The following is a 14,584-nucleotide window of genomic DNA, read 5'->3' as shown; positions in this document are numbered from 1 at the left end:
ACAGATGTGAGCTCTCTACCCAGGGCTTATAGAAAATTGGCAAGAAAAGGTAGCCTGCATTAGAGGACGTTGGGCTAGCTACCTGCCACTGTAGTGTTGATGCACAGCCTGTGAAGCGAGCTTTCCCATTCACATGCTAGTCCTTCTACCTACCCTAATTCATGGGACTAACAGTTTCATGCCGGCTTCCCCGCAGAGAGACTGAGCTCTTGAGGGCAGAAACTAGACTGGATGGCTATTTGGCGGCTGGGAATGTGGCTCAGTGGCAAAGCAAATGCGAGGTGCTGGGTTCTGTCCTAGCAGTGAAGAAAGCACCAACAAGCCAAACAGACGATCCCCACAACTCTGCTGCAGTCACAGGGCTCCCCATTGTGTCTGCTGTGTAGACATTTGCTTCTTTTCAAATAAGTACTCTAAATCTGTCCCGGACCACCTCACCACAACCTCATCCCTCCCCTGTGAGTTTCTGGTTCGGTTGCCCCCACCCTTCACTCAGTGAAGTTTGGGTCCTGGCTGTTGAATCCCAAAATATAAAACACATTGTGTGAGGTCTCCAGCACTCGCTATCCATCAGAGTTAGGGCCTCAGCCATACCCCTTATCACTGTCCTATAGAGCCAGCCCTAGGAGCCAGAATTAGGATGTGAACCTCAGTAGTGACACCTGGCCAGGGCAACCTGTGCTGACTGAGTGTGGAGTCCTCTGGAAAGTGAGCCCTGGCTGGGAAAGAGTGAGAGAACAGACCTGGAGTCCTGATCTCCCTGCCTGTCTTCACCATCATTGAGCTTCTAAATTATCATTTTCATTTGAGAGGGGATAGCCACTATAACCGAGATATAAAACATATACCTTATGAACTGTCCTTTAAAACAGTATATTCTTGGGGCTTGGGTATGTTGGTCAGTTGGTAGAGTGTTTGCCTAATATGCATGAGGTCCTGGGCTTGATCCCCAGCCTCTCATAAAATCGGACATGGTGGGTGGTGCACACCTGCAGTCCCAGCACTTAGGAGATGAAGGCAGGAAAGTTATGAGTTCAAGGTCATTTTCTACCTGGAATAGGTGAGTTCATCTCAAAAAGTAAAATGGTTTAATGTGATAATTTAAAAATGTATTCACCAGGTTGGGTGGTGGTGGTGCACACCTTTAATCCCAGCACTTGGGAGGCAGAGACAGATGGATTTCTGTGAGTTCGAGGCCAGCCTGGTCTACAGAGAGAGTGGTCTTTTCTGGCTGGCCTCTCTCTTCTAGCGTAAGGTTCACTGGAGCATGTGTCAGAACTTCTTTCTGCCCAAAACACCGTCTGGAAAGAGCACGTTGTTTCCCATGCCATCTACTTGTGGGTGTGTGGGCTGCTGCCCTTTGGATCAGGAGAATGGTGCTGTTGTCAACATTGGTGTGCGGCTTGTTATGATAATGTCAGTTTTCAATTGTTTGGGGGTATCTGCCTGGAAGGAGAATTGCTAGGTCCCATGGTGACTCTCTTTAGTAATAATCTCTGTGTATATGGCATATTCGTGTGTGTCAGTGGATATGGAGGGCTTTGACATCAGATCTCCACCCTGTTATTTTTTTTTTTTTTTTTAGACACAGTCTTTTCCACTGAATACGGAGCTACTTTGTTTGACCAGCAAGTCCCTCAGGGTCCTCCTGCTTACTTAGCACTGCGCTTACAGGCGCATGCCCTCATAGCATCTTCTGCTCACCTGTATTCTTCTGTCAAGGTGGCGGACCTCTTCGAGACTCAGCTGTGAATGTCACCAACAGTGTGAGCTTGGATAGGGCAAGGCAAATGTTGTGACTGGTGTCCAGTACCTGCTGGTCTGCCCTGTGGCACGCTGGGCAGGAAGGAACTGAAGGTGCATGTTAGACCATAAGGAAGGGGCAGCTTCCTCCACAGCCTCCTTCCACTGCACACTGTGCTGTGCCCAAAGGAGAGCCACTGAAGGCGAAGAACAGGCCTTGCAGAGAGGGCCTCAAGGTCTGTGCTTCTGGGGAGCCAATAGTTATTGATGGCTTTGAAGCCACTGGAAGGAAGTGGAGGCAGCTGGGTTTTTTTTCCCTCAATGAGACCCTAATATTCCAGTCCCCCCCTCCCCCCACGGAGAGGGGAGAGGACAGCCAGGTTAATGGAGGTTGGTGACTACCTTGGGATCTACCCTCATGCCAGGCCGGAGTGTTACGTTTCAAAGTCTTCCCAGCAGAAAGGGTCATCCCAGCCAGCATGGATGGTAAATGGTTCTTTCTCAGATAATGAAGTGCAGGACATGGCAGGAAGCTGCTTTGAAGTGAGCGGTGACTCCAGCTTCTGATTATCCGGCGACAGATGGCAGTTGTGAGTGGTGACAGATTCCAGATAGAGAGGTCCGTGGCCAGCTCAAAGGCAGTGCAGGGGAAGGAGAACAGGGGCTAGGATTGTTCTTCAGGGAGCTGGGTTACCCTCGGTGATAACAAAGGGTTTACCTTCTTCCCTTCTTGGTGAGAAACCATTGGAGGACAGTGAGAGCTGCAGCCAGGCACAACAGTGCACCCCTCTGGCCCCAGCCACTGAGGAGCTGAGGCAGGAGAGTCGTTTAAGCCTACAGGTTTGTGCCCAGTCTGGGCCAAAGAAAACAAAAAAATAAAGCTCCAGTTGCACAGGACATGGTATGCCCTGAGTAACTCCCTTCTAGGGAGTGCTGGAGATTGCGGGGTGCCAGTTAATCGCACTTGGCTGCTTGGTGCCTTGCTTTGGGGTAGATTAACGCTGCCCACGTGAACACCAGGTGAATGTGTGTGCAGCAGTCAGGTGTGTGTGTTGACACCCTCTCTAACCCTTCAGCCCCTTGAAGGCCATGGAGGTAAGTCTTGTATGACATATGCCCCAGACCTTATCCATTCTGGCTCAGTGGGTGACGGGATGGATGTCCTGTTCTGGAATAGGTCTCGACTCTAAGTCACCCAGCTCATCCTAATAGAACGGGCCTCTGTGGCAGAAGCACATCCTGAAGAACTTGAATTTCTGTAGTACTGAAACCTCGTTTTCAAAACAGCTCTTCATTTTGAAAACTCACACATTCTCACACACATGAACACACTTCAAGAGTTTCAAAGTTAATGCAGCTACTCAAAACTAGTGTCCTTGAGAAGACTAAAGTGTTTCTTCTCAGACTTAAGAACTAGCCAGGGCCTGGACATCAGAACTGGGCTTCACTGACAGCCCGCTCACTATTCTTACACTTGGCTGGGCTCTTCTCCACTCTCCTCCATAGAACCAGAATGAAATCAAAACATGTTTTGGCTCCTGTTGGACTTGGGGTGGACAAGGAAGAGACAGCCTGGATTCTGCCCATGCCCAGCCTGTCATGTGGCAGATCCCATCTTTGATTTCTGACTGTGGAATATGAATTTTTTTTTAGTGTGTTTTCTTTGTTTGGGTTTTTTGTTTTGTTTTGTTATTGGTACAGGGTTTCTCTGTGTAACCCTGGCTGTACTTGAACTCACTCTGTAGGCCAGGCTGGTCTCAAACATACAGAGATCTACCTGCCTCTGCCCCCCTGAGTGCTGGGATAAATGGCATGCACCACTACTGCCTGGAAAACTTTTGTTTTTTTATGGTGACATTTAACATACTAAAATCCCTTGCGTTATCTGGGGATCATTCTCTGAGACTTGCCCTGGATTTGTAGATGATTGCAGTGTGTGTCATCTCAGACACATGATCTTGGCAGGTTTCCAGGTACAAGAATGACAAATGTGTGCTTTCATATATATGTACATTCAAATGAAGAAAAAAATCAAAGATTTTAGATAGTTAAACATAAAACCATAGAACATAAAAAAAAAACCCAAAAAGTCTTTAGAATGAAAATTAAGACAAGCCAGGACATTCTTGCAAATCAGTTATGATAAAAACTTAAGCTGTGGAAGGTTCCAAAAATCAATGTGCACTGTAACTCTGTGACTCCTTTAGGCAAAGCCAAGACAAAAGCCAGAAGCCACTTTGCTCTCTGATAACAGACAAAGTGGGGTGGGGGTGGGGGGAGCAGCGGTGGGGGGGCGGGACGAGACATCAGTCACCCCACCTGGCCTTTGCTTATATCAGGGCAGTTGTCCTCAGTCAGTAAGCAAGCCATCCAGTTGCAAATGAGACTGCCCCTGGGCCTAGCCTCTGGTAGCGGTGATAGCTGTTATCCTAGCCCTTTGTGGCATTTTAGCCAGGCCACATATAGCTCCAGGGATCCTCTTAATCATCTCTTTACATTGAGTGGCTTTGGCTACCCATGACAGTATGTGGAAAACTCAAGACATCAGAAGTTCCTAAGCTGTGGGCGCTATGGTGTTTCCAGTAGCATGACGAAGGTGCTTGGCCCCACTGCCTCCTGCCTGGGACATGAATGGTCCTTTTGTTCTGCACATCCCTGATGCATACATTGCCCACCCCTCAGTCACTTAGCACCCAGCTCAGTTGTCATGTTGCCTGCCACAGTATCAGGGTGCTCGTGTCTTAGCCTCACAAGAGCCCCAGCCTGCCAGGCTGATGAGGCTGACAGTTTATCTTACTCTTGTCAGGGTGGTGTGGTTGACTCTCAGTTGCTCCTGTCTCCCCATTGCTGTGTCTCATTTATAAAGTGAACTTTTATCGTGTGTGTGTGTGTATCATGGCCTGTAGAAGCCGGCATTTGTAGCGCTCAGCCTGTCTCTGGTTTCAGATGTCCCTAGAAGTCGTGGAGCCTACCACACCCCAGGTGAGGAGGGACTGTTGACGCAGCTGGCGCTTAGGTCCCAGGTACTGTGCTGACCTCTTTATAAAAGTCATTACTTGCAGGCCTTGCAACTGGCCATGACTTAGGAACAGTGCAGGGGTGGAGGAAGGGTAGGATCTTACTCCCTACACCATACTGCCTCGTACCTGTGGGAAATTATCTCAGAAATTAACTTAGTCCCATCTCACGGCATCCAGCCCTGAGCCATCTCAGGGCAGTGTCTCATTTACTGTCAATAATCAGATGATGTGGAAGTGGCCACAGTGCCCACATCTCAGGCAGATCAGCTATGTGCTTGCTGAGTTGATGGCTCTTTTGATGTTGTGAGAAGGGGTATCTTGTTGGATGACCAACAGGAGCTCTGAGCATCCTTTTGCATAGTGTGGTGTGGACTAAAGATCTTCATGCATGTACCCCTTGTCCCCTGGTATCTCTGTTCTTCCTTGGGGAAACTGCACAGCTCAGTCAGTTTCTCCCTTTCGCCAGCTTGCAGGTGACACTTCTGCTGCCAGAATGCTGCAATGTAGGGCATACCTCAAGTCTCTACCTTGATGTCTGCCAGGAAGCACAGATCACCAAAGCCTGCCTTTACCAGGCATGGCCTTGTGCACTAAACTGATGGCTTCTGAGAGAATTTCCTCTTCAGGTGACATTCCCTTAAAGAAAAAAGCAAAATGTCACAAGTCACAGAATTCTTTCAGCCATTCCACAAAAAGAAAAATGAGTGAATTCCCATTGCATGTGGTGGTAGAGGTACGTGTGCATATATCCATGTTCAGGTGTGTGTGTGAACTGGCCAGAGGAAGATATTGAACACCTACTTTACCTTTCTCTTTTCTTTTCTCTTGTGGCAGGGACTCTTACAGAACCTAGACATAGGCTGATAGCCAGCAAACCCCAGAGATCCTCCTGTCTTCATACTCCGCCCCCACTCCCAGTGCCCACAACTGTCCTCAGGCTTGTCCAGCAACTCCTGCACCTGCTGAGCCATTGTGAATTCCCATTTTGTAAAAAGACACCAAAATCCCACCCAACCCCATTTTTTTCGGCTCAAGGACATATAAAATTTAACAGATAGGATCTACCCAGTAAGGTCATGAGTATTCTCATGAAGTGCCCTTGGAACACAGAAGGCAGCCCCTAACTACCTGTGGCAGCCACACACAGGTAGGTGGCTACCTGTGGCTACCTGTGAGCCACACACAGGAGGTGGCATGTGGGGCGTGTTTTGACAGTCATTCTCCTGAGACTGTCCTATTTGAAGCACAAGCAGTGCCTCCATTAGCGGCTCACACTTGTGAGGATGTTACCCTTTGAACTATAAGACCCTGAGGGAAGAGGAGGGCTGGGGTGGGCTGTGGAAGCCTGAGAAGAAGGACCAGGAGAGGTGGACAGATAAGATGCTGAGGAGGAGAATGAGAACTGTCTGGGATGAGCCTGCCGTGGGGTTCTTGCCCCTTCTGGAATGCCAGCTGCCTCTCTCCGGTCATCTGACACTGCCCTCTATCCTGTGCAGTCGGTTGTGTGGGCTTCACGACAATGGTTGGGCATTTTTCCACCCTGGGTGGGACATTTCTCATGACTTCTATCACCACCCTGGCTCACCTTCTGCAGTTACCCCAGGGTGCCAAGATTACCTTCCTGGTGCCATTTCTAAATTATTCCCAGATTCTTTTGTTGTTGTTGTTGTTGTTTTTTGGTTTGTTTTTTTTAAAATAGGATTTGTTTATTTCATATATATGGTGAGTTATCTGCATGTACACCTCTATGCCAGAAGAGGGCACCGGATCTCATTATAGATGACTGTGAGGCACCATGTGGGTGCTGGGAATTGAACTCAGGACCTCTGGAAGAGCAGCCAGTGCTCTTAACCACTGAGCCATCTCTCCAGCCCTATTCCCAGATTCTTTAAGAGATACATAGCCATCTTGAATTGTCACTGGGAAACACAGATAGCATGCAGCTCAAATTTCTCATGCTTGTAGTCAGAGAAGCTCAGCTCAGGAGAACAGAGACGGGGTCTTTTCCTGCAGATGAGAGTCTCTCAAGATGCAGGATCATGACTGCCTGAAACGGAACATCGAGAATCCAAGGAGAAACAGCCCGCATCTTCTCTAACCCCGAATAAAAGGCCTTGTCCCAGGATGAGGCCTGTGACCTCGTGTGACCAAAGTTAAGGAAAAGGCCATTCCCAAAGACAGATCTGTGGCCACCAGAGAGCTCCTCAGTAGAAGCATGACAACATGAGTTAAGCATCAGGACCAGGACCAAGCTGAAAAATAAGACTAGAATATCTTTTTACTGCGTGTGTTGTCAGGAGATCTTTCCTAACTGGCTTCCCTCATCCAGCTCTCCTGATGATCTAGGCGATGGTTGCCTGAGTGTGTGGCCGGGGAATGCTGGGTGCTCTCAGCTGGTGGATGACCTTCTAGATTCCCTCTAATCTCCATGGCCACCAGCTGAGGCAGATACCTTCCAAGAATCATTCAGGTTTCCTGCCAAACTGCCAGATAGAATTGTTGTCATTATACAATGTAATTAAGATCCCTAAATGAAAAATGAATGCCGGAAATCAGTTTTTATGAAACCAAAATTGAGTTTGGAAAGATTTGATGGCAGCAAGTGGCTGGAATTGCTGCTCTCTGTAGTAGGGGCAAGGCTACTACAAAAGAGGTTCTAGAACTGCCTCTCCATGCTCAAGTTTTAGTTCCATGGGGCTGGAGTGATAGTCAGAGGGTAAAGGGCTGATCCACAGCATGAGGATCTGAAGTCAGATTCCCAGCGCCCATGTAAAAGTGTGTGTATGTGTCTGTCTGTCTGTCTGTCTGTCTGTCTGTCTGTCTGTCTGTGTGTCTGTGTGCACGTGCATGCATGCATGTACATGTGTGTGGTGACCCTGGTTCTGGGGAAGCACAGACAGAAGATTCTGTGGGCCCTGCTGTGGGCCAAAACTATGAGCTCACAGTTCAGCAAGAGAGCCAACGTCAAAATGTAAGGTGGTTGATTGGTGGTGCACACCTTAATCCCAGAACTTGAGAAACAGAATCAGGCAGTTCTCTGTGAATTTGAGGCCAGCCTAATCTAAAAAGCAAATTCCAGGACTGCAGAGTAAGACACTGTATCAAAAAAAAAGGAAAATATGTCAAAAAAGTAATAGAGGAAGAAACTCAGGCTTAGCCTCTGGTACAGGTGAGTGTACACACACAAACACAGCAATTTTAACTAAAGAATTTACTACCTCAGGGCGGCTGCAGATCTGTCCTCAGAGGCAGCCCTCTTCTGTGAACTGTGGTGCTAACCTAGCCCAGGTTCTGTGGGGACCGAGTAGTGTAGATTAAGACTGTAGCACAGATCCTGGCATGGAGCGAGCACTCAACAGATGCGACATCCATTGTCACCCCCATCACCGACAGTCACACCTCAGCCTGGCCCGTGGTGATGCTGCTCCTCATGTGTCCTAGACGAGGTTGTTATTTTCATCAGAGTTTAACTGTTTCTTTAATAACATCTTGGAGGGAGGGAGTAACTATAAATGAAGACGATGATGATGATATATTTATCTAGTAAATCAGTCTTTGAAACTGGGTATGGTGGTGCACATCTAATCCTAGTACTCGGGAGGCAGAGGCAGGAGGATCACCAGTTTGAGGTCAGTCTGGGTCATGCACTGAGATCCTGTCTTATAAAACAAAAACCTCAGAAAATGTAAATCTATTTTTCTTTTTCTCCCTCTGTCTCTCCCTCTCTCTGTATACCTCTCTTTTTTTGTCTCTTTTTCGTGTGTGTGTGTGTGTATAAGTGTAGGTGAGATACCTCAGAAAGTTCTAGAGCTTTGTAAAGGCCTAGTCTATCAGAAAGAGCTTGTGTGATTGGCTTTTTTTTGTTTTGTCAGAGTTGGACTGTTGTGGGGGGGGGGGGTAGCAGTGACCGACAGTCCCCTGCAAGCTGCAAGGACCTCTAGGCATCCAAGCCCAGGATGGGTCTGTCCACAGCTTTGCTCTCTGGAGCATATTCTAGAAATTGGTACAATATTCCTTATTTGTGTCTTCCACAATGGGCAGTGAAATTTAACTTTAATTCTATTTAGAGGCATCTGGAGTCTAGTGAGCGTTTCTGCCTCTGTTTTAGAATCTGAAGGCTGTGGCTTATTACTAATGTGGAGAATGGAATGATCCTGTGGGCACCAGAGGACGGGCTCCACCAACCAGCTGCTGTCGCTAGAGCGAAACGCAGCTACACACATCACAGGAACTGTTAATACAAGGCAGCGGGCTTACAGTGGGGGAGAGATGCTCACAGCAGCCGGGGATTTGTGACTCGCTGAATTCTGAATGAGACATAAGTATGTTTTCCCACATCTTAATTGTGGACCCCAGAAGGAGAAGGTGAGAAAATTCTTCGGCACAGTCTAGAATGCTGAGCTACTGGTTGCCAGTTCTGTGTCCGAGTCCGCAGCACCAGAGCCTTGCTTGGCAGCCACATAAAGCAATCACTCACTCCCATGTGCAGGGCCAAGGTAGTTACTGCCTTGTTCAGTCAGAGACAAATGAAGCTCCTTGAGTCTTCTGGAGGGCTGCATGGTGTAATGGAAAAAGCAGAGAGAGGGACAGCGCCTGCCTGGTGAGGCGCTTGTGAGCACTGGCCTCTTGGAAGTGCCTCTCACCTCTGAGGCCTCGCCAGTGCTCTTTTATGAAGTGTGGGACTGGACAGAGGGCTGTGCTAGGGATGACAGCGTGTCAAGTGTCATCTGTAGGAATCAAGTGTCCCCCGGCATCAGGATCACAGCTTGGACCACAGACCTCAGGATCTGCTGTTGTCCCACAGGGAGGGCTTTGGAACAAAGGGGCTCTGTTCCTCGGTCTTTAGTTTCTCAGGAAACTAAAGAGAAGCTGGGGAATTCTTAGGAACAGGCAGAAATCAGGCAGCTCCGGGTTTAAATTCAGGGCTCAGGATTTGGACACGCTTGAGCGCCTCGCCCTGTTGACCTTCAATAGGGATGCGCCCAGAGCTCCAGTTCGGTTTTTAGTTTCAGTTTTGTTTCCTGCAGTGCTGGGGATCAAACCCAGGCCCTCACACACACAACTGGCCCCTCTTTACTCCTCCTTTGTTCCGGTCATGGCTCTTAGCACTGTTTGGAATCGTTTATCTGCCTGTGTTTATGATCGGTCTCTCACTCAGCCCCACGAAGATGCCATTCACAAGACAGCAAAGGTTTTATTTCCCCACTTTACATGTCACGCCTCAGACGGTGACTAATGTCTTATTATTTATTCCTTCCACCTTTGAGTTCTCTTATTTCAAAATAATACAGAATTTAAAAAGCTCTCCTCCGCTGCTGCCACAGCTGAGGTTCCATACAGTAGCTGCTCAGAAATGCCAGGATTCTTACAGTGTGGCTGCTTTTCTGAAACACTCACTCAGCCCTGGATGGCATGGTTAACCTGTGACATCAGAAGAATGACAGGCAGAAGTCTGACTCGGGAATTCAGTGGGGGGAGGGGAGCATGACTTTCCACCCTGCTTACCCTTTGAGGTATGACTGGACAGCGCTCAGAAAGGCCTCAGGTTTCCATGTCTCTAGGAAGGTATTTAGCAAACTATTTTTAAACCGTTTGGAGTTGGTACAAATCACCACAGGATTCTGCAGGCTCGGAGTAAGTTCAGAAAGAGTGGACTGGAAGTGGGGCTAAGTGAGAGAATGGGCCACCTGACTTTCCCGAGGGGCAGATCCTTTGTGTCCTGTCCTTCCCACTTCCCCTGCCCTTGCTGCTCTAGTGCTCCCAGTCCATCTTCTTAGGTGGGCCCTCCCGCCGTGTGTGTGTGTGTGTGTGTGTGTGTGTGTGTGTGTGTGTGTGTGTGTACTTAGCTGTGCTCACACTATGGATGCTGTCGACAAGAGGTCTTCTTGTGTTGCTCTGCACCTTACTTTTTATGTCTTGAGACACAGACCACCACATCCAGCTTCTTTGTGGGTGCTGGGGATTGAGCTCAGGTCCTCATGCTCGCACAGAGAGCACTTTACCCACCCAGCCCTCACCCTACCCCCGTGGGGCTCTTTTTCACTAAAATTGCAAAAGTTTCCACGGCCACTCAGGCACTGGGCTGCTCAAGAGAAGTGGACATCTGAATGTCTGGTTCCTTGTGAGTTCCTGTCAATCATTAGTCCTCCCCCTGTAGAGAAGCATTCTTGGCTGTGAATTACATCATGGAAAAAGGTGAGCCACAGCAGAAAGCGCTGTCAGCCCGCCTACCTCATTCTCTCCAGCCCTGTGACCTGTTCCTCACACTTTCTGTGGGACTCTAGGCACATTTGATGGGTTGGGGAAGGGGCGGGCTCTTGCTCACCTGATGGGTTGGGAAGGACTTGGGTTCATCTGAGGCTCGACAGATGCCATCTTGGTCTGGTGTGGTTAGCACAGTCCCCCGAGTGGACTCATGTGCTTGTGATGTCTGTGACAGTGCAGCTGTGCACTGCGAGGGCCGTGCTCTGTGTGTGGGTAGCCAGTGGACATGCGAGAGCAGCCGCATCTGCCCTGTCTTGTCGGGCTTTGCATTATGGCCCTCTCTCATCTCTCAGGGAGTGTGCTCATTTGCACCATTAAGCCAGGCCCAGTGCTAATCAAGCCCTGACTTGTTAGGAGAAGGTGGCCTGGTAGAAGGTAGTTAGATGGCAGAACTAACAATGCCACTAACAAGATGTCCCTGCAGATCTGCGTTAAGGATAAATGTAAAGCCACACCAGAAGACCTACTGTTTTTAGTCCACTGACTCTCTGTCTCTCTCTCTTTGTGTGTGTGTGTGTGTGTGTGTGTGTGATTTTGAACATGGGGTCTATCACATACTAGGCAAATACTTTACTACTTAGCTATACCCTCTAGCCTCTCTTTACTTTGAGGCCTTGCTCCATGGCTGAGGTTGGCATTGAACTCAATAAAAGCTTACATTGTTGGCTGACTCTGTGTGTGTGTGTATGGATGGATGGATGGGTGGGTGGGTGGGTGGATGGATGGGTGGGTGGGTGGGTGGGTGGGTGGGTGGGTGGATGGGTGGGTGGGTGGGTGGGTGGATGGATGGATGGATGGATGGGTGGGTGGGTGGATGGATGGGTGGGTGGGTGGGTGGATGGATGGGTGGGTGGGTGGGTGGGTGGGTGGATGGGTGGATGGATGGATGGGTGGGTGGATGGGTGGGTGGATGGATGGATGGATGGATGGATGAATGGGTGGGTGGATGGATGGATGGGTGGATGGATGGATGGATGGATGGGTGGATGGATGGGTGGATGGATGGATGGATGGGTGGGTGGATGGATGGGTGGGTGGGTGGATGGGTGGGTGGGTGGATGGATGGGTGGGTGGATGGATGGGTGGGTGGGTGGATGGATGGGTGGGTGGATGGATGGATGGGTGGATGGATGGGTGGATGGGTGGATGGATGGATGGGTGGATGGGTGGATGGATGGAAGCATAAGGATAGACAGATGGGTACGTGGATGGGTGGATAGATGGATGCATGGATGGACATATGTGTGAATGGGTGGGTGAGTAGACAGACAGATGGACGCATGAATTGGTGGGTGTTTGGTGGGTGGGTGGATGGGTGGCTGGATAGATGGTTGGATGGGGTAGATGGATGATTGGGTGGGTGGATGAGTGCACGTTTGATTATTGGCAGGGAACTAAAGATGAAAGATCAGGGGTACTTCTGCACACAGCTTCACAATACAGTTGTCTCATTCACATTAAAGAGGTCTGGGCTCAGTAATGTGTCTCACTCCAATCTTTTTTGGTTTTGTGTCTTTGTTGTTTTGTTTTGTTTTTTAAAAAAAAAACTCAGGAAAATGCTATTCTAGACGTGACTTTGTTTCTGTAATACAACACTGACCGACAGCTCAGGGAAGGGAGGGGCTTATTTCAGTGTACAAAGACAGTCTGTTGTGGAGGGAAGTCAGGGCAGGAGCTGAAGCAGAGGCCATGGAGGAACGCTTACTGACTTGCTCTCCATGGCTTGCTTGGGCTGCTTTCTTATTCACCCCAGGACCACCTGCCCTGGGGTGGCACCACCACAGTGGACTGGGCCCTCTCACACCAATTATTAATCAAGAAAATGCCTCACAGACATGCCCATAGGCCAGTCTGTTGGAGTCAGTTCCTCAGGTGAGGTCCCTCTCCCCAGGTGACTCTGGTTGCCGACAAAAAAAATCTAAGCAGCAAAAGTTTTAAATGAGCGGTGGTGGCACATGCCTTTAATCTCAGCCTTCAGAAGACAGAGGCAGGCAGATCTCTGTGAGTTCAGGCCAGCCTGGGATATGTAGTGAGTTCCAGGATAGCCTGGACTACACAAAGAAGCCCTGTCTCAAAAAACTGGAAAAAGGGGGGGGAGTACTTAATGAGTTTCTCTTACAAATGGCTCCTCCGGAACTGACTCTCCAGGGTTACTATGCTGGTCAGCCTATGATCGGAATGAGGCCCTGCCAGGACTTTAACCCAGTCCTTAACTCTGAAGTTCTAGGGGAAATCACTACTAGATCCAGGCATTCAAACTGAGCTTCTCATCTCTGCCCTTGCATGGCTGTGACCTTGTAACGTGGCAGCCACAGCTCAGGGACCTCTTCAAACAGCTAATCCTCTGAGCCTGTTTGTGCTGACCTGCTGGACTGGCTCTCCAGTGACCCCATTGGGGTGGTAGGGAGAGAGTAGCTCGCTGGTCGGGTCTGGGAGATGTCCCAGCAGCAGTAATAACAGGGAGCAGTAGCCCATGTGTGTCATGTGATCCAGGAGTCAGGAAGAGATTGGTGAACTTTTTTTCATTGTTGTGCCTATCGAAGGGCCAAGCAAGCAGAACAATCTGTGTCTACCATGACTATTTCCTGTGTCTTTTGTGGCTTACCTCTTGTTCCCTAGAACCGGATGGAAGGGCAGACTACATGGGGCGCTAACTCCCAGGTGGTGGCAGAGCCTTCGAATGTCAAGGGGAGTGATTTGCATGTCACTGTTTGTGATGACTGGCATTTTGCTACCTCAAGGAATGCATATGTATTGTACACATATATATTGAAGCTTGCTCCTGTGACTTCTCACACGCTACCTACATTTACAGCCGATACCATTTACGAGGCCAAGCTTGGTGGCATTTACTGGGAGGAGCCACCAGTCTGCAGTCCCTGTGCTATTTCCCACAGGCACCCTTCACTCTGCTCAAACCATAAATCCCCGTACTTTCAGCCCTACTCCACTGGGCAATGATAATGTAACATTAGATCCTCTGAGCCCTGTTTTCTCTCTTACTGTAGGTAATCTGTGGTTTTGTGCTGTTTTCAGTATCTTAGCTTTCTTTTTCCTACAGTAAAATACCTCAGACACTGAACATAAAAAGAGGGGCCATTTCCTTCAGTCATCTTTAGAAGTTTCTCTCAGTTGGTCTGGGGTAGGGAAGCACAGCAGGGCGGTAGTGTGGGTGGGACAAGGTGTTCACATCACAAAGAGAAAGAGAGAGATGAGATGGGGGGTCCCTAAAGAGGAACTCTCAGCAACCTACCCTCCACCCATCAGGCCAACTTTCAGTAGTACTGTGGGCCTTCCAGAACATTCAAGAATCAAACAAGCATCCAGTGGAGTGAGCCTCAGGTGGCCTGAACATCATCCAGTGTGCTCGATATCCTGTGGGCTTAACTTCCGGTGGGCTCAGCATGCTTTCTTCCGGGGCAACCACACAGCATTTTCTCCAGTCAGGATTGATGGGGAGACACTTGATGAGCCAGACACTGTACACCAAGACTCCATCAGCTGTACCTCAGCTCAACAAAGGAAGGGCAAGTTCCTGAAGGAGAGTGGATATTCTT

At 49.1% G+C, this 14,584-nt stretch overlaps 1 protein-coding gene across 5 annotated transcripts in view; it reads left to right on the top strand.

The window, feature by feature from the left end:
• Atg7 (autophagy related 7) overlaps positions 1–14,584 on the top strand; it is a 215,459-nt gene that overhangs the window by 148,277 nt on the left and 52,598 nt on the right. The window contains exon 19 of one of the 5 annotated variants that reach the window (XM_075983123.1): positions 4,690–4,766. The exons of the other annotated variants lie outside the window; for them this stretch is intronic. Within the exon in view, the coding sequence (XP_075839238.1) occupies positions 4,690–4,743 (54 nt within the window). The 3' untranslated portion in view covers positions 4,744–4,766. Of the gene's footprint in view, positions 1–4,689; positions 4,767–14,584 lie in introns of those variants that run through there. 5 annotated transcript variants of the gene reach the window in all.

This window comes from Microtus pennsylvanicus, chromosome 8 (genome assembly GCF_037038515.1).
Source record: "Microtus pennsylvanicus isolate mMicPen1 chromosome 8, mMicPen1.hap1, whole genome shotgun sequence".
NCBI classification, from domain to species: domain Eukaryota; kingdom Metazoa; phylum Chordata; class Mammalia; order Rodentia; family Cricetidae; genus Microtus; species Microtus pennsylvanicus.
Note: the sequence above shows the minus strand (reverse complement) of the source record. Positions and strands in the feature narration are given on the sequence as shown.